At 46.4% G+C, this 20865-nt stretch overlaps 1 protein-coding gene across 3 annotated transcripts in view; it reads left to right on the forward strand.

The window, feature by feature from the left end:
- LOC119437725 (heparan-alpha-glucosaminide N-acetyltransferase-like) overlaps positions 1-20865 on the forward strand; it is a 207045-nt gene that overhangs the window by 124912 nt on the left and 61268 nt on the right. For all 3 annotated transcript variants that reach the window (XR_005189505.2, XM_037704697.2, XM_037704698.2), the window contains exons 10-12: positions 11393-11508; positions 17363-17489; positions 20053-20139. Coding sequence is in view for 2 of the 3 variants with exons in the window: in XM_037704697.2 (XP_037560625.1) it covers positions 11393-11508; positions 17363-17489; positions 20053-20139 (330 nt within the window). In the remaining variant the exon portion in view is untranslated. The remainder of the gene's footprint in view (positions 1-11392; positions 11509-17362; positions 17490-20052; positions 20140-20865) is intronic.

A 20865-nucleotide genomic window follows, 5' to 3' on the forward strand; every position in this document is an offset into this window, starting at 1 on the left:
GTTCTCTGGTGTCGCAAGTTCTCTGGTGTCGCAAGTTCTCTGGTGCCAAAAGTTCTCTGGTGCCAAAAGTTCTCTGGTGCCAAATGTTCTCTGGTGCCAAAAGTTCTCTGGTGCCACAAGTTCTCTGGTGCCACAAGTTCTCTGGTGCCACAAGTTCTCTGGTGCCACAAGTTCTCTGGTGCCACAAGTTCTCTGGTGCCACAAGTGATCTGGTGTCACAAGTGATCTGGTGTCACAAGTGATCTGGCGTCACAAGTGATCTGGCGTCACAAGTGATCTGGCGTCACAAGTTACCTGGCTCATTACACAAGTGAAAGTGTCCTCTGACTCACAAACTTGTATTTTCTGGGTTGTCTGGTCTTTCTGTGACTCAATTCCAGGACAGTTTGTGCCGGGTCAATAAATGCTTTAAACATTCAGTAAGAGCTGAATTACCCTTTTTTTTTTCATTTACAGTGGAACCTCGTTTACAATGGGGCATAATACGTTTTTCAGGTTAATATGTTTCTTTTTTTTCCCCGATACTATGATTTGGTAGGATAATATTGTTTCGTGCCTTGAGACAGAACGGGCGACGCGACGTTTATTGAATGTAGCGGGCTCCTGAAAAGCATGGCGCTGGGATGGCTATTGAGCGGGCGGAGAAGCATGCGCACTTCTTTCTTCTTGTCTGTGCCTGCCTCTTAGCACTGTACCCACTACTGCTGGTGGCATTTCCCCCCTTCCTCGGAAAGAGCATCGGCTTGATGCTCAAGAAGCAGTGTAAGAAAAGGAGGGGGAAGAAACATGGTCTAGGCAGATGCTCGTGCAAAGGACACAATGACAGCTACAGGAAAAACAAAAGCACAGCAGCAGTGAAGCGCGACGGGCACAGTCTCAAGAAACAGAGAGGCTGCAAACAGTAGCGTAAGTAGAAAGATGAATAAAAATAATAACCATGAACGCGCAACCTAAGGTTTCATGTGCACAACGTGAACTATGTCAGGGTTAGATTGTTGTCGACGCCGTGTTGGCACCGCACCATCCAAAATGACTTCGCAATTCACGTCACTAATGCGGCGCAGCACTTTGTATGGGCCAAAATAGCTGCTAATCAACTTTTCACAAAGGCCACGGTGGCGAACAGGGGTCCACACCCACACTTGGTCTCCGGGATTGTAGCACACGTGTCTGTGGCAGATGTTATAATGCCGTGCATCTGCGAGCTGCTGCTGACCGATGTGCAGCCGTGCGAGCTGGCGGGCTTCCTCAGCGCGCTCAGCAAATTCTTCGGCGTCAGTCGTTAGATGCGAGGCGTCTGGACACGGAAGCATAGCGTCCAGCATTGTCTGAACTTCGCGGCCATAAAAGAGGTGAAATGGTGTGAACCCAGTCGTCTCTTGTACGGCGGTATTATACGTGAAGGTCACGTAAGGCAAGATGCGATCCCATGTTTTGTGCTGGACGTCGATGTACATAGAGATCATGTCCGTGATGGTCTTGTTTAATCGCTTCGTAAGTCCATTGGACTGTGGATGGTAAGCAGTCGTCTTTCGATGCCTGGTGTTGCTCAATTGAAAAATTTCCTCCATGAGCGGTGCTGTGCATGCCGTCCCTCTGTCTGTGATGACAGTGGATGGGGCACCATGACGCAATACAATGTGGCACATAAAGAACTGTGCTACCTCAGAAGCCGTGGCTCGTGGGAGCGCCTGTCTCAGCATAGAGGGTTAAATAGTCAGTTGCAACAATCACCCACTTGTTGCCATTAGTTGACAGAGGAAAAGGCCCAAGAATGTCCAAGCCGACTTGGTCGAATGGCTGATGAGGTGCTTCAATGGGTTGCAATAACCCGGCGGGCTTCATGGGCAGTGACTTTCGATGTTGGCATTCACGGCAGCCTTTAACGTACTGAGTGACACTTTCCGAAAGCCCGGGCCAGTAATACATCTTGCGCACTCTGGCAAGCGTTCGTGAGGAGCCTAAGTGGCCAGATATGGGCTCGTCATGGCAAGTGAAAAGAATATCGTCCCGCAAGTCTTGAGGAACTACCAGGAGGTAGGCTCGGTTGTTTGAATGGGCATTTTTCTTGTGAAGCACCATATCTCGTAGACAGAAGGACGTCAATATGCGATGTAGATGGCGTGGTGTGGTTGTTGGGCGGCCCTCGAAGTGATCGATGATAGGTCGAATTTCAGGGTCGTCACGCTGCCATCTGATTAAGTCTGATGCAGTCATGGCACCCAGGAAGCCATCATCATCCTCTGACTCTCGACGGACAGATTTGGCAGGTGCACGCGACAGTGTGTCAGCGTCTTTGTGCTTGCGCCCAGACTTGTAAATGATAGTGACGTCAAATTCCTGTAGCCCCAAGCTCCACCGTGCCAGTCGTCCTGAATGATCGTGTATGTTTGCCCACCAACATAGAGCATGGTGGTCTGTCATCACTTTGAAGGGACAGCTAAGAGATAAGCGCGAAACTTCGTGATTGCCCACACCACCACGAGACACTCTTTTTCTGTGGTAAAGTAGTTTGCCTCGGCACGGGACAGCGAGCGGCTAGCATAAGCTATCACTCTTTCATAGCCATCTTGACGTTGGACCAGTACTGCGCCAAGACCAATGTTACTGGCGTCAGTATGCACCTCGGTGTCAGCCGCGTCGTCAAAATGTGCCAGGACGGGTGCTGACTGCATGTGCTGTCGTAGTTCAGCGAAGGCTGCCTGTTGTTCATTCGTCCAGGTAAATGCCGTGTCATCCCTTGTAATGCGAGTCAGGGGTTCTGCTATCTTCGAGAAGTTTTCAATGAAATGGCGATAATACGCACACAAACCCAGGAAGCGCCGCACGGCCTTCTTGTCGGCAGGAGGAGGAAATGCTGCTACCGTGGCAAGTTTGTCGGGATCGGGTCGGACTCCTCTGGCACTTACGACGTGTCCGAGAAACCTCAGCTCTTCATAACTAAAGTGGCACTTTTCTGGTTTGAGCGTAAGATCAGCCAATCGGAACACTTGTAGCACACCCCGCAGGCTGTGAAGATGCTGCTCGAACGTTTCAGAAAATACGACCACATCATCGAGGTACACAAGATAAATCTGCCACTTCAGTCCAGCGAGGACAGTATCCATCATTCGCTGGAAAGTAGCTGGGGCTGAACACAAGCTGAAAGGAAGCACTTGAAATTTGTAGAGGCCGTTCGGAGTCACAAAGGCAGTTTTTTCGCGGTCTCGTTCATCTACCTTGATCTGCCAGTACCCGCTTTTCAAATCGAGTAATGAAAAATACTGGGCAAGCCGCAGTCTGTCTAATGAGTCATCGATACGTGGCAGAGGGTACACATCCTTTTTAGTGATGTTGTTGAGCTTCCGGTAGTCAACGCAGAAACGTAGCGTTCCGTCTTTCTTTCTGACAAGAACGACCGTAGACGACCCTGGGCTGTTGGAAGGTTCGATAACGCCGTCTTCAAGCATCTCTAGGACTTGCGTATGAATTGCCTCACGTTCTTTTGCAGACACGCGGTAGGGCTTCTGGCGTATCGGGTGTGCGTTATCGCATGTGATGATCCTGTGTCTTGTGATTGAAGTCTGGCGAACTTTAGACAAACTTGCAAAACATTCCCTGAATTCAAGCAAGAGCTTCCGCAGTGATGCCTGGTTATCTTTCAATAACTCTGAATTGATGTCAATGTTGCCCAGTGACTTGTCAGCCATTCCCACAGCTTCAGAGGTAAAACATTCAGCCACATTCTCTATTTGGTCGGCAAACGCTATCGAAGTACCATGGAACAGGTGTTGATGCTCGTTACTGAAGTTGGTGACAAGCAACTGAGAACGGCCATCACTAAACTGTAGCACACTTCTAGCAGCGCAAACACCTTGCATCAGTAGATGCGATAAGTTACTTTCAGCGATCACTTCACCTTCGCGCATTCCATCGCACATCATCTCGACTAGGACACTGGTTTGCGGAGGAAGTGTAACACTTTCGGTCGAGACACGAAGGGCGTTGTCTCGTCGCTTGTGGTCGTACCCGTCGAGTGCTCGGTCTGCTGAGAAGGTGACTACACCTCCCCGTAGGTCAATAACAGCGCCGTATTCTTGCAGAAAATCAACCCCGAGAATGACGTCACGGGAGCATGCGCGTAGGACAAGGCAGCTCACCACGAATGTCGATCCTCGAATCTGAACTCTTGTCATGCAGGTTCCCAGTGGAGTAACGACGTGACCACCAGCCGTACGAATCTGCAAGCCATGCCAAGGGGTAATTACTTTCTTCAGAAATGTCGCCAGCTTCCTGCTTAAGATGGAATAGTTCACACCGGTATCTACTAAAGCGCTAACCGCGTAACCGTCGACCACCACCGGTACGCCGAGCGAAAGCCAGTCATTCCGTTCATCTGCAGTTGACGTCGGATTAGTGTCCTCACTCGTTCGCGTCGATTGGAGGTCTTCAACGTGTCGACTGCCAGCGGCCTCGCCCCCAAAGGTCGCTGTGGTTAGTTGTTCCGGCTAGGACTTGGTGATCGTGTGCCAGAATATCGCTGGGCGGTGGTGAAAATCGCCGTGGTGACGGCGAGCGTGATTGTCGCCTGGTAGACGGTGGCATGCGCTGTTGAGCAAGATAATCTTCAATCTCCCGAGGTCGTTGGCCAAGTCGGGATAGCGGTGAATAGGTGGAAAAGCCCCGCAACCCGAGACGTCGGTATGGGCACTGGCGGTACAAATGATCTGCCTCACCGCAGTGGAAGCACAGAGGCCGGCGGTCCGGTGTGCGCCAAACATCCAACTTCGGAGGGGTTATGTGTCGATCGTTGGCGTAATATACCGGTTGCTCCTGCGGAAACACAGCGGGAGGAGCGGTGGAGGGAAATGCTGGAGGTGCGCGTCGTTCTGTGATGTATCGTACCGGTTGGGCAGATGAAAGTGTAATCGGATGAGCCGCGTGAACTAACAGTGGGGGTGGTGCAGGGAGTCTCAGGGCTTCCACATAGGTCGCATGGTGGTGTTCAGTCGGTGCAGGCACGGTGTAAGCAAGAGGACAGGTGGACCCGAGCGCTTGGTGAACTTCATCTTTTAGAACACTCTCAATAGTGCTCACTGCCGCTTGTGACGTGCCGAAAACCTTCTGTATTTCTTCGCGCACGACAGTGCGAATGAGTTCGCGGAGGTGGTCATCGTTGCTCTTGGTGGCCGTGAAAATATCGGTGGTGGATGTCATGTTCACCTACCGCTCGTAGAAATTCGATCGTTGCTAAAGCATCTTCTCCATATTTACAGCCTCAGATAAAAATTCGGCGACAGTCTTCGGAGGGCTCTGCACAAGACCAGCGAAGAGCTGCTCCTTCACTCCTCGCATCAGGTGACACAACTTCTTGTCCTCGGTCATTCGTGAGTCTGCTCGTATGAAGAGTCGCATCCTATCTTCGACGAACGTGGTAACACTTTTGTTGGGAAGCTTAACGGGGACCTGGATTGCTCGTTCGGCTCATTCGCGGCGACCAGCATTGGCGTAGGTGTCTAGTAACTGACGGCGGAACTCACGCCACGACGTCAGTTGCCGCTCACGGTTTTGTAACCATGTGAGCGCGCCGTCTTCCAGGCAAAAGTAGACACTTCTAAGTTTAGTTGCATCGTTGTATTCGGCCACGCGCTCGTAGTCGGCCATCCAGTCTTCGACGTCTTCGAAGACCTTGCCATGGAATGACTTCAGAACCCGTGGATTCTGAAGTGTGTACTGGTTCGTCATTGCGGCGCTTTCTATACCGGTTGAGATGGTCTGAAGCGCTGCGGGGTCTTCAGGAGGCAGTCCCCGGATCCTGCGGCTGGCCCGATGGACCGGCGTATCGATTGGCACTGGGGTAGTGGTTCCGCTGACAGAAGGGGTCTGCGACATGGGTGAGGAATACCCCGCACCTCCACCACTTTGTCACGTGCCTTGAGAGGGAAAGGCAACACGATGTTTATTGAGGGTAGCGGGCTCCTGAAAAGCACGGCGCTGGAAGCTGGCTATTGAGCGGGCGGAGAAGCACGCGCACTTCTTTCTTCTTGTCCATGCCTGCATCTTAGCACTGTACCCACTACTGCTGGTGGCAATATGTTGGATGATACGATTTTCAGATGATACGCTTTGTTTTCTGATTCCCGTGGAGATCGTATCAATGAGATTCCGCTGTATATCACAATAAATTAACAGCTAGTCGAATTCACCAATAATTGACTGTGGCAAAAGATTCTGAGGAAGTGTAGCCACGCAGTACAATGCTATTCTCAAATGCTGCTGCAATATATTGCTAGATTTGCTGTACATCAACAAAGTGTCTTGCTTGATTGTGTTCCCAACTTTACTTTGGAAAAGCCGCATGTAACCAAGCATGTTGATAATTTCTGTCCTAAAGCATGTGTGACGAGGTGGCTAAATAGAGAATTTCACGTTTAAGTGAGGAAAAAGTTGGGACAGCATGTAATTCGTGCTCACCATTATTGCTTAGTGTGTGGAACACTTCTGGTAATCCAATGGCAGTCTGGCGGTGGCTGCCTATAGCATGGCTGAGTGCAGCCGCGTGGGCCTTATTTTGAAAGCGATCTACAATGGGTACAGAGTCTAAGGGCGCCAAGGCCAATAGCTTCGGGTCCGCTGTGTTCTCGCCACTTAGTTCACTTTGAAGCAAGAGGCAGCACGAAAGTCGATTTGCTCGCTGCTGCTGCCACTCTTCATCATGCCAGTGATTTAACAGCGAATGTTCGCGGTCATCGAGTGAGATGTGTTCATGTTTGCCTGTGCGCGTGTGACACCATGCTTGTTGATTTAGTTAGTAAGTGAATGTTTACAAGTTTGCACAGCTGATAAAACTTCTATCGTTGCTTTGTAATTTGCTATCAATAATTTGCTATCGAAATCAATGCATCGCCTTGCGCGTGAAACCGTGACTTTTTTGCAGACCTCTCGAGTTAGTCATGCAGTCACAGTCTTTGAGTGCAAGCACTGGACTACCAAATATAGACCTGTATTCTTGAATGTAATTTCTTTCTTTCCTGATGTAATTCACACCTTGGCAGTACCCTTGCAATTGTCATGACATGCATTCACTTAGGCTTTGGCCTTCCAAGTGCCTAAGGGAAGGCATGGCTGCAGTCAAAAAGCGTACAGTGGCGTTGAGATGATAGTGACATCTCTTTTACAGTCCATAAACTAACTGCTGTAAATGGTGTATAGATTAAGGTTATTGACGCTTGAACAGGAATGTCCAGCTGAAGTATGCCAGTAGATTAGGAGAATTACCATCTCATTTGGCAGTATGCCAATATCCTGCATTTGAGGCAACTTAGCAGCACCTCTGTTCCTTTTGGGGGTTTTACAGCGAAAGCTGTTAAAGGCTCCATCTCTGATGGTCGTGTCCGCGTGTAGAAAAAAAAAAAAAACTCGTTGGCCGTATGCTGTATGTGCGAGTGAAAGTGCGCGAGGGATGTGCGCTTTCACGGGGAGCGAATGCACTGCAGAGAGCAAACGCGACTTGTTCCGTCGTGCGGAAGGCCATCGGGGGATGGGAGGTAGGGGAGCAGCACCAGCAACATGCAGAACTGTTGTCGACGGCCGAAGCGTTTTGCACACGTTCGTACCGAACGCGCGCAGTGTTGGTGACATGTTTATGAAGAATGTGCCATCCTTTGCCGTACACCCTATGGCGGTGTACCGTAGTGACCATAAGGCCATGGTCCCTGTGGTCACTAAATAAATGAAAACCACTGGATCATATACATTTCTCATTCTTTAATAGTTAAAATAACCAATCACACCATCACATCTTAATAGTCATAATTGGAAATACATAATTCCCACCAGTAGCGCACCCAGGATCTCTGCCAGGGGGGGTTGAATTATTGCGGTGGGGGAGGGGGAAGCAAGCACTTTGTATAATGTGCAATTGCCTTGCTATAGCCAGAGGAATCCAAAAGCGAATAAAATTCCTAATAATTATAATAATATAATGACACCAAAGATGATGACGATGTTTATGTCTTCAGTGTTTTACTCAAAATAATTTAAGAGTAAATGAATGAATACAAGACAGTGATACTAGATTGTTGTTGTTAATCAGGAAAATTCGACTTCAGGCCACCTCCTGAATTGTAATGACAATGTGAACAGAGCACTGAAGGTACACGTTGGACGTGTGGGGCTGGACGCGTGCGGGGGGTTGGTCAACTCGGCCTCAGGGGGCTTACAACACCCCCCCCCCCCCCCCCCCGTCAGTGCGCCACTGATTCCCACCATAGTACAGCTTCGCTGGTCTTCCATCTCCACTCCAATGGAAGGGCTGACAGTTTTTTCTATAGCTGTTCTGCTAGAAGAAGTCCAACAAAGAGATTACAATTGCATTGGAACCATGATGACTGAAAGAGCATGTCACTGTTACTCCTGTAGACAATGCTAGATATTGTTAGTAGCGGTGTATTGCAGACAGGGGCCCAAGACAACTGAAGGGCTGCCATTACATTTTATCAGTGCTCTTCAGCATACTGACAAGGACGATACAAAAGAAAAAGGAAACCTTTTCCATCACAACTGTGAAGGTAACAGTGAGAATTTCTTTGAAGTACACACACAGGCCTGTTCTGAACTATTACCGGGGCTAATGAAATCTGCAGTCTCACTCACAAAATGTGTGAGTTGCATGCATAACCCTGTTGTAATGGTCTCCATGTCTGTTGCCCCCTGACAAGGCTGGATAGCCACAGTCGCCCTACTCTTGTAGCCTCTCCTGTTCATTTGTGAAAATTCGAAACGTCAAGTTTTGTCATTTCCAGGTCAGAACAGTTCCTCACATAATTTTCTATTGTTTTCTTCAATAGTCTCCAATAATCACAAACTTGTTTGTAACACGGTTGATTAATTACCTGAACCCATTTACTCTTTTGACATCTCAGTTTAGTTGGCCCAACTTTTTCACAGATCTTGCATAATTGATTTCACAGACTATCTTAAACATTCCATAGATACGGGATCTTTCACCAGGGCTGTACTTGTGGAACTTTTGAAAGCATTTGACATGATTAACTACATCAATCTTTTTGTTACACTAAAATCTTATGACATATGCAGTTTTACACTAATGCTCATACTTAATTACCTCATAAACAGATTACCGGTTGTTCAGGTTGCTGATTCATTTTTCAACTCAAAAATGAATATTCAAGGTTCCATTTTAGGTATGTTGCTCTTTTTACTGTGCAGTAATGACTTATGAAGTTGGCTTAATTATTCTGGATGCACTTTATATGCAGATGATACCACAATTTTTTCTTCTGATTAGGACTAACAAAGATTAGTTAAGAAACTAGTAAATAAAGTCTTTTGCCAGTAAGTCGATCCTAGATGTATAAAACTTACAGCGGTTTGCAAAATAGTTTGACATACCAATAATTCAAAATATAAAATATGATTATCTCAAGCTCTGCATGTCTCAGGACAGTTTCCCAAGATCGTGAAAAGCAGGAATTCACCAATTTATTTCTCCAAAGCTGTGTTGAATGCGCACAAGTTGACCTATGTTTTTAACACAAATGTCCAAGTCGCTCGCTCTACTGAGTGGTCTTTGACATACTGATCACAGTGCTAACCCCTAAATGCATGCGCCACTGAAATGCAAGACCGCAATGTGCTTCACGCATGTTGAAGTGCTTGTTGCACATTTTATTCAGGAGAATGTAGAAATAGATGCATCATGGAAGGAAATCAGACTGTCTAGATATGCACTGTGCCGCCGTCAGTACACTTGAACAAGAAGGGGAACTGAGGGGCTCAATTTTTGTTAGTCAGAAGCACATGAAGCCAAGTAAAGCATAGGAGAAAGTACTTGTTGTTTTAATTGAAGTGTGCAAATGATAAGCTAAAAGGAAATGAAAGTGGTTGAAAAAACAAGTTGCTGCTGGTGGGAGCCGAACCCATACCCTCCTCATTACACGCCAGTTTTACTACTACCAATCTTGTCAAAACCTTTCTTGTACCTTTCTTGTTAAAAGCACCAACAAAATCAGTGTGGCCACCATTGTTCGACTGAACCCCGCGTGATCGGCCGTCGAACTGACAAGGCATTGATAGCCGCAGGGCCTTCGCTTGTATATATAATTAATCACACTAAGAATGAGTCGAAACATACCTTCAAAGTTGTAATGCCTTCAGCCCTCTCGATCAAGCTGTGCACATAAAGTATGAGTCGATGTTGATGCTCTTGAGCAAATGTTAAGCCTAGTGGAGCTGTCGAGTCCGCACTCCCGCTACCGGCGGACCTGAGCTGAAAAGTAAGCAGTTAGGACGAAAGAAACTGCTTCAGTTTAGTACTGACCTTAGCGATTTGAAATCAACTATACTATTTACTTCGCACGGCGCGTACACAATAAGCGGCAAGCTGCGACACAGCACTGTGCCAGCATCTGTATACATCACCGTTCCCAAAAGCTGCCGTTCATCTAGCCTCGAACCATGCAAAACCTAAGGTCAGACCACACGCATGCTTCTAACGCGCACTCACTCCTGGCCACTCCTGGTTAGCTACCTTGGCAGACTTTGCTTCATTATGAGCTTCTAAATACGCAAGTTGGATATGGCTACTATCCGTCGGTCAAGCTGGTGCAGGACAAAGCCGGTCCGCATCACATTGCACAGCCAGACAGGAGCATATAAGCGCGAGGGCACACTATAGCCCTGTCGTGCATAAAGCAAACGCTGTAGGCACCAAAATCAGAAGTAGTGGGATCTACGTGAACATCCAAAATAACATTTGAACTGCGTGCCACAGTGCCGTTCAGTAGGCGGAGCGTTTTGGGCACACCTTCCTCTGCCGTAGCCTTCGCAGTGCAAATCATTGAAGAAGAAGCGGAAGCATCGCAAACGGTATGTTTGATTGCCAATAACTCCGTTTCTGCTGAATGCATTGAAGAACGTTTTACAGCAAAGTATTTCTGAAATATTCTGATTTCACTTGAAATGCATTTCTTGACTTCGATGGAAAGTGGTGGGCCCCTTTTATAGCGCACAGAGTTGATCTTGCTGCGTGTGAAGTTATTGTTCTGATCACATGATTTTTATGTTTCGAGTTGAAATAGTTTTATTATGATGGTGACGGCATGGAGGCACAACAGCTCACATATCACAAGCCTGGGATGTGACAAATGTATTGTGCAAAGTGAGGTGATAGGCAGTCCTCCTTCTTCTATTGGCACTACCTTTAAGGCAATATGAGGCGTGCAGCCATGGTCCATGCACATTGTCCATGCTAAACTTTGTATATAGTATAGATGTTGCTGTAAAAATGTTTTTCTGCATTGTACTTTGCATTCCTGTTGCCATTTTTTTCTTCATCATAGTTGAAACGATCAAACTTTTTTGCAAGTTTGTCTCACGTTCTTGTCTGTAGGTGTGGGCCCCTGTGCGGGATGTGCTAGCCTACTGGCCCGAGTGGCTGTTGGCGATTCCCCTCCTGGCACTTCACTTGGCCCTGACCTTCCTTTTGCCCGTGCCCAACTGCCCGCAGTGAGCTAACTTTTCTCACACTTTCAACGGTACAGTGCAGAGCGTTGCAGTGCTGGAATAAGGGGAGCTTGGCAGCATTGGCTAATGTTGCCTAATTACTGTTGCTGCCTTGCTTAGCTCATGTTACAAGAGATTTCAATGTTTTTGATGTTCCAATGTCATTGAACTTTGAAGTTGTAACTTGCTTAAAATGGAAAGTACAGCCTTTGTCAGAGTTTCAAGGCCACTGTGCCAATAACAAAAACTCAAGATAGCATTTGGGAATGGATTGTGAGCTTTGTACAAGAATTCAACATTTTAGCACAAGTACTGAACATTACTTGAAAGTTTACTTTAAACAATTGTGTCAAAAGTTCTGCAGGGGCTCCAGTTTTTTTTTTTTTTTTGCCCTATGCGGCGTCAGCAATGATTTTATAGTGGGCATGATGACCCACATTATATCTTAGCCACGCACCTCCAGGTCGAGCAGAAGAGACAGCGCATGTTCCAGTACGCAGACTGGGACAAGTTTCGCAAGATTAGGGAAGAGTGAACGGTGAGGACAAGCCTAGCCTCGAACAATGGGTGGCACAGCTTAGAGATGACATCAAAGCTACCACCAAAGAGGTTTGTACCGGCCTCCCGGTGGAAAAGATGGACAGTCGTCTGGCTCACCTGTTGGAGGCCAAGCAGTCCCTCCTCGCCAGGTGGAAGGGACAAAGGCTCAACCGCAGGCTCAGAAAAAGATGGCAGAAATCAACAGAACTATAGAGGAACACTGCAGAGCCCTCTCTAAACAGCAATAGGATGAGGTGTGCAACTCGATCGACGGGCAGATGTGCAACGGAGGAACCTGGAACCTCCTAAAGCATCTCCTCGACGAGACGAACACTAAAACCAATCAACACAACACACTGGCATGCACCCTACACACAGCCAAGCGAGAATATTCGAGCCAGGAAATTTTATCCAGACTCGTGAAGAAATACCTGTCTGTTGCATTGGGCCCTACACCACTTCCCCTGACTACGAAGGCTCCGGGAACCCTGAGCTCGGCGCAGAATTTGGGATTGAGGAGATCTGGCAGGCGCTCCACGCCCGCAACGGCAGATCGGCTCCGGGTACGGACAACATCACGAACAAAGCTCTACGGAACCTGGACAACGAGTCCATCGAATACCTAAAGGACATTAACCAAGCATGGAGCAGTGGTATAGTCCCGGAAATGTGGAAATTGGCCAACATCATTTTCATCCCCAAGCCAGGCAAGCCACCCAGCCTCGATAACCTCCGCCCAATTTCGCTCACATCGTGCGTGGGGAAGGTTGCTGAGCACGCAATCCTAAACAGGCTTTCTCGCTACCTGGAGGACCACGACATTTACCCATACAACATGATCGGCTTCAGGGCCGGACTATCGACGCAGGACGTGATGAAGCTCATCAAGCATCACATTATTGACCGTAATACGTGGGACACGAGAGCCATACTAGGTCTAGATCTGGAAAAGGCCTTTGACAACATTCTTCACTCGTTCGTTTTAGATACAATCTCAAGCCTTAGCCTGGGGAAGCACTTTCATTCCTACACAAGATCTTTCCTGTTAGACAGAGAAGCCACCCTTAAGATCGGGGACCTGACTTCAGACATGATCAAGCTGGGGTCTAAAGGGACACCACAAGGGGCAGTCATATCCCCAACCCTTTTTAACCTGGCCATGATTGGTCTATACAGGAGACTCTCTGCTATCGATGGTATCAGTCATACCATATAAGCAGACGACGTTACCATCTGGTGTACGGGAGGTAGTGATGGACAGGTATAGACCGCCCTGCAAGAAGGGATTGATGCTACCGAGAGATACCTCGAGTCCATGGGCCATTGGTGCTCACCTCACAAGTCGGAACTGCTACTATATTGGCCCAAGCACAGAGGCCCCAAACCAAAGGGATGGAAGCCACTCGCCGAATGTGACATCAAACTACGGACCAACGACGGAGGCTATATTCCGAGGGTGGATGCCATCCGGATTCTCGGCATGATGGTCGAGTCAAGTGGCTCTAACAACCAGACAGTGCTGCGACTCACTAAGATGGACAATGCCATCAGACTAATAAGAGTGGCCAACCGGCAGCAAGGCCTGGGAGAAGACAACCTCGTGAGATTGGTACATGCGTTCATAATGTGGCATTTCACTTATGTCGTGGCCATGCACAACTGGCAAAGATCGGAGTGGGATAAGCTCAACGCATTAATCAGGAAGGCAATCAAGAGAGCTCTCGGGCTCCCCATATACACACACACACGGAAAGCTTACTTCAACTCGGCATGCATAACACGCTAGAGGAATTGGCGGAAGCGCAGGAAAGGGCCCAGTTCATCAGGCTATCTACCACACAAGCTGGAAGACACATCCTCCAGGAGTTGGGCATTCCTCCCGCAGTAGTCAAAACAAAGTTCTGCAGCATCCCTCGAGAGCAGCGGGACCGCATCACTGTCATCTTGATACCACAAAACTTCCATCCGGAACACAACGTGGGAAGACGTCGGGCGCGCGCGAAGGCCCTCCTGGAAAAGGCTCGTGAACGGGCTTCGGAGAACAGTTTCGGGACGCAGCGCGCTACGCCGACGGACAAGCCTTCGCTGCGGTTAGCGTAGACCATGAAAGTAAAATAACGAACGCCATCTCGATTCGGACGACGTCCTCCGAGATCGCAGAGCAGGCTGCAACAGCGATGGCCTTATTGGACGACAAGAGGACATCAATCTACAGTCACTCGAGAACAGCCGTTCGGGCATTTGCCAAAGGAACCATATCCGAGCTGGCCCTAGGGATACTAGGAAGCAAGCAGATCAAGCCACACACAGTGATCTGGTTTCCAACCCACATGGGACAGATCGAGGGTGCCCCGCCCAGCCTCAATGAGTCGGCACACAATGCTGCGCGAGGGGTTATCAACCGCATAGCTACGAGTACCGGGCAGCGTGACGTTGGGGGTACTGACAATCGGGACTCTCCTTCCTCGTACAACGAAATTACTAAGCACTTCTACTTCGCTCATAGGATCTACCCCCTCCCGCATTGTAAACTCAATAGACCGTAGGCTTTAACACTAAGACTTCTACAGACGGGGCATACCCAACCCCCTACTTCACAAAATGTACCCCGAAATTCAGACAACAAATGCATGTGCACTATGCAATGACTTAGCAAGCTTACCTCACATGCTCTGGCGGTGTTCCGTGTTACGCGGCGATGAAAGCAACACTTCTTCACGTTCGGATGCGGTTCTATGCAGCCCCAACCTCGAAGAACAGTTATGGGCTGTCCAACGGGCTCGGCCTCTCTGTCCCGACGTGGGAGCGGCCCGCTGCATGCTAGCGCATGCCCTAAAGGACCCTAATAAAGTTCTTCATCCATCCATCCATGATGACCCACAGGCGCCAGTCATGCAGTAATCATGTGTTCACTAGCATGTACACCTTTGCAGATTTAGGAAACAGGAAAGTGGTGGTTGTTATGCTCATTTGTTGCTCTTGGGCACCTTTGTCTGATACCAGCCTTGAAATATTACTACAAGTGCTGTGTGGGAAGAAGAAAGCTGGGATAGGTAGAGCATTGCTATTGGTGCCATTCCATCTGGAAGTAACCAATGAGGTGAGGAGGGGGAAAGTAAGCATTGTGTTTCTTATACATGTCTGCTCATATTAGGGCCTTTTGTAAAATTTTCTTCACGATCATACTCCTTGAGAGGCATCACACTCATTCCAACATGTTACTCATGTTTCCAGTAAAGGTGTTCGGGACTCCTTTAACAAGGATACAACACGAAATGAACATAAAAGACAAAAGCTCCTATCACTGCAAGAAGACAAAACAATACATACCCTTATAAACAGATGCTTAAAAGATGAGAGACCACTTGGTGCAGTTGTGTCCCCTCATTGGAGCAATGTAAAGTGTTTGATTGCACATTCTAGCATAATTACTGCTAAGGTAAAGGCTTTCATTCTCATGGTGAGGGAAAATATCAATAGGCCAGGAAAAGCAATGATTTACATGTATTCCTTTGAGTGCTTTAAATGCCTTAACCTCTAGGAACGTCACAAACACTGTATTGCTAATTAAACTGCTAAACTTACTCTGCACGTCCAGAAGAGCAGGCACCAAGGTAACCTTTCTTGTAGAATACATGGATAAACTACCGTAGTTGATTTTTTTACACACTTAACAAAAATCACAGAGCTTATTTTTGTTTTAAATTGGTTTGACTCAACTAGGGATCATATTTTGTAAAATTCCATTTCATTTTCTATATTTATCATGTGCCGCACTGATGGTGCAATCCTAGCAAAGACAGTGGTGCCACAGCCTCCAAGCCATGTCTCAACCAATGACGAAGCGCCAAAGAATGGGAAATGATGTGGATTGTTGGGAATCCGGCACCAGGACCCCAGGGACATGTGAATAGATGGTCATTCACGGCATGTCAGCCAACAGGCGCTTATAGGAGCATATGCAATATTTGCACTTCTAAAACTTAAAAAGCTGAAATTTAACGCGATATTCTGCTTCAAGTTTGACTTCATTTTACTGTTGTTCAATTGTGTGAGTGTGTGTGTGTTCGTTTAACATAGTTGTGAAAACTAAACTGCCATTCACTTCAGGTGAGCCAGCCAGAGTGCTGTAGACAAGGTAGTTGACACTTTACAGTTGAACCTCATTATAGTAATAGAGTTTCATCTAACCCAGAAGTACCTTCATTATATTCCCTATTCATTATAAGCATATATTTGTTACGTACTGATATGGGCGAGGAACATTTTAGATTTGCTTTGTCACATCTGATAATTCATTACAGTAGATCTCGAATATATCAAAGCCAGATATATTGAATTATTGTCTATATTGAACATTTGTAACATCCCCTTGAAAAACCCTATGCGAAAGTATAATAGCACTGTGCTACGTGTATCGAACTTATGTTCATCTCCACATTTGATATAATAAACACTGCACCGCACCACGCCCCTGCAAGTGCACTTCTTCTAACGGGACGAGGATCACTTCTCGTGGCCAGCGAGAACAAATATATGATGAGAGTAGATGATCATGGTGCTATGAATATTAAATGCCGACAAAATGGCATTCCTTTGGTAGATGCTGTCAAACAAGACTGCCATGAATTTCAGCGCTCTAGAAACACACAGGACACAGTGCGAATGTGGCAGAAAAACATTTATACATGAAACAGGTATGAGGGACACAAGAATACTGCAAATAGTGCTGTTCTGCAACAGAAAACATCACTTCAACTACAAAGTTTCAGTTCATACTAGCAAAGAAAACAAATAGTCTGAACATATCAATTTGGCGGAAGTCGGTCTAATATGGCATATGACATGGCCATTGCAGTTGCAACGTGGCGTAGACGTCAGTACCTGCAGCACTTGATGGGGCTCTGCCGAGACCAACATTGCACAGGATGTGGTCTCGCATCAGTGTATCATGACACTACTATATGCGTCATGATTCCCATGCCTAAATAAGATTTTTGAGGCATCAAACTCGGTGCAGCATGTATGATACGTGGGGAATTACTGGGATATATCAAGATTTGAATCTGTGCGTGCATGTATGTGCATAACCACGGACAGTGTGCTTGTGCTGGGCATGTTTACTCATTTGCTACATCATTAAAGTATTGAAATGTCTCTGTTTGGAGTGAAAAAAAATTGCTGTTTAGTGTGTGCGGAGCTAACAAAGGCCTCCTGTGAATTTTTTTTTTTTGTTGAGGCCTGCTATAAGACAGACTAGTGCCATTTCAGTGGAGAGGTCTGAGGCGTTTGTTACAATTACTTCACCATTATCCAGGGGCTACCTTGGTCCAGGAGGTTTGCACCTGAACAGCAGTTTTGAAAACTGCACAGGTGGGGCAGCTGGATTTATCGATCGAACAATCTTTGGCAAGCAGCACATCTACCAGACACCAGATATGCGGGTAAGGGAGAGCTGCACAAACAGCTTGTGTGGTTTTTGCAGTCACCACGGCACTGCTTGACACTTATTGCACGCATGAAAATATTCTGCTGTCAGAGACACAACTATTTCTAATATCTATTGTAGAACATTGTGTGCACAGCACATACTGTACTTGATGCACCAGTGCTCTTATCATCTTCATCATCATCAGCTCATACTTATGCTCACTGCAGGATGAATCTCCAATTACCCCTCCCCTGTCTTGCGCTAGCTGATTTCAACTTGCACCTGCAAATTTCTTAACTTCATCACCCCACTTAGTTTTCTGCCATACTTATCATACAGGGGCACAAATCAAATCACAAGGGCTCTGCATAATCGTTTTGGGAAAACACAATATCTTAAACAAAAGCTTATTTGGATCAGCTGGCTCACGTACAGCCACTGCAGTTATGCCCAAACTAACACTGTGGCTTAAACATATAGTAAGGATGGAATATCGCCACATGCTTAAATGTTTTGGCGCTGCCTTGTGCTTCACGAAACAAAATATTTTCTTTATGGACGGGAAGTACCTGCCAACTAGAAAACCAAAGCTCAGAAAAGCAGCGAACACCTGATTTGTGTTTCACCATAAAGTTTTTGTTTCACACGCGCACAAAAGAAAAACCATGCACGCATGGTTGAACCTGTGTGACAAGCAGGGCCGTCTGTGAGCGAAGCAACCTAAAGAATAATGAGACAAGAGTGTTCACAGCCACATGCAAGTGCCTTGCTTTCATCGATATTGCTGAGGATGGTGGTAACATGCTCGTAGGCACTTTGGTGATATTTTGCTCACCCAAAATAATTTTGTGCGTGCAGCGATTTGTAGACCTTCATTTCTTGCAGATTGATGCCGATCGCAGGCATTAGTGGGTAATTATAATCATATCCACATGGGGTGTGACTGGCAGCACCTTGAAATCTGAAGTCGCATCTGAACCAATGCACAGTTTGTGCAGGTCCGCGCCGTTGCACTTGTAGACTTTTTCTTTATAGCAAGCCCGCATTGGTCCCAAAAGACCGGTTCATGTACAAAGGGCAAAATTCAGGGCTTCTAATTTGTCACAGCTCTTAGGACCATAAACGTGCAACGAAGCGAACAGAGAGCGCGATACAAGCGAGGCCAGTGAGGTACCTAGCAATGGCAGATGGTTAGGACAGACAATAGCTGTGATGTCACGTGCACACTTCGTATATGTAACTTAATATTGTGTGTGCGTGTGCTCAAGACAGCAAAAGTTATTATCACTCTTCCTAGTAGCGTTGTTGCGAAATTTCCCATCTTAGGGGTGCATGTGCATGTATAAGTGTGTTACCACACTGATGTACAATTTAATCTGCAATCTAATGTGTCGAAACTTGTTTAATCTGTGGCATGCTAGTTAAACTTTCTTGTTTTTGTCATTTTGTTTTGTTCTATTGTAATGTCCAGCACATTCTACTTATAGGGACCAAAGTGATTCTTCAATGGCAAGTATGCTTATCAGCCTCGTAAAAATACAATCCAGTACTCTTTAGCTGTTTCGTTGTTGTTGTGTAGACAAATACAAGCATTGTTGTTCCAAATGAAATCTGATTTTAATAGTATAAATGCAACCAGCAAAGCATTACGAAATTATGTATTTGAAACGGCTAGCCTGCTTTGTATGAAGAAACTGTGACAAAGGTATTCATGTTTGATTCAGTTCTAATGTATGCTGTTTGCACACCCATGGTTAGTTAGCTCAAATGGTGTGGTGCTTGGCCTAGGAATCAATTAGCTGCTAGATGATGTCCCTGAACGAGGCTGAAATTAAGTCAGGCAGGGTTGTGAAGTTCTATTTTTACAAAAGATGTGCCGATTCTATATCCTTAGTCAATCACTTTCTGGGTACTTTTGCTTACTGTCAATGTCTGTGCAATGTAATGACCAGTGCAACAGCTGACTGAATTGGCAGGGATCATGGCAATTGCTTAGCCAATTGATATGTACTGAGAGGAATATCCACAAAAGTGATCCTACACTTTCAGTTTATTAGACTGAAAGTCTACTCTGTAGGCATGCTGAAGTGGATTTTTGCAGACCGGACATTTATTCAGCCTGAATTTTTATCCATTAGTAAAGATTGCTGAAATACGTGCGCACTTTTTTTTCTAGTTTGCTGCACTGGCTATACTTTGTAGGTTTCCTAGCGTATTGCAGTACCATCGGTTGCCACTTCTGGTGTATACATTCATTGAGCCATTTACAGATGGAATAGCATATTTTTGTAACCTCTAATAAAAGGGATCACATTGTAAGGCTAGTGGGACACTTGTAGCTGAGGAGAAAGTGTGACAGGCTGTTTACTGTTGTAGGAAGTTGCCAAGGACAGGCGCGGGGTTAAGCTGCAAGTTTAATAGGGAGGTCGTTTTTTTATTCTTGTTACTTGTTTTTTTTTAGTCAAGCTGGCACTGCCTAAATAGATACCTTGTTCTCATTATTTTGCATCCCTTGAATGTACCCAGCAGCAGGATCACTGCAGCTTCACTACATGAATACCTTCTATTGCTTGCAGCATGTATATCACACACACCTGCCATATGACCCTGAAGGTACACTAGGATGCCTCACATCCATATTTCTCGTCTTCTTGGGCCTTCAGGTGAGTTTTTGCATATTTCAAGCTATTTAGGTTAGCTCTAGGAACACACACCTGATAAAGCTGGCCTTTTGCAGTCTGCTCATTTATGCTACAGACTAGTTTATTTCATGGGGCAAATTGTGGTACTCAAATCTGTTACTTCGCACTAATTTTGACATTTGCTTTGATTTTTCATTACATCACATAATGTGCAGGACTTCGGCCTATTTTTTATTATTTACGTGCGTAATTTAATTCACATGGAAATGCAAAAAAAAATATTTTCATCAATAAATATGATGTAAGCTGGCTGCAGTGGCCCAGTGATGATGGCGAGACGGCTTTGTATGCAAGAATCCACAATGAAGCATTAATGTGCAGTGTAGACAAGCACTTGTAGGGTTTTTCGTGTTTTGTTAGCTCCTCACGCACTAATGATGGTATAAGGTGTCAATTCCTCGAACACACAACAAACCATTAATTCTATCATCCTTTTTTCAACAAATAAAAACATTGCAAAATGTAGCATGGCTGCAGGCATGTTGATCAGGGTTCCTCAACATGTCATGAAAGTCGGGGAAGTAAAAGGGGAGGCAATGGTCATGTGATACCACACAGGTCAGTGCAGTCGTCGAAGCCACACTGTGATCGTCTTGTCGAAAGATGTGATAATGGGGCCAGAAGATGAGAAGGATACTGTGCATAGTGAGAGAAGTGACAGCGGAGGGCCCGTGTCGAGTGTGGTGA

The sequence above is a fragment of the Dermacentor silvarum genome, chromosome 1 (genome assembly GCF_013339745.2).
Source record: "Dermacentor silvarum isolate Dsil-2018 chromosome 1, BIME_Dsil_1.4, whole genome shotgun sequence".
Lineage (NCBI taxonomy): Eukaryota > Metazoa > Arthropoda > Arachnida > Ixodida > Ixodidae > Dermacentor > Dermacentor silvarum.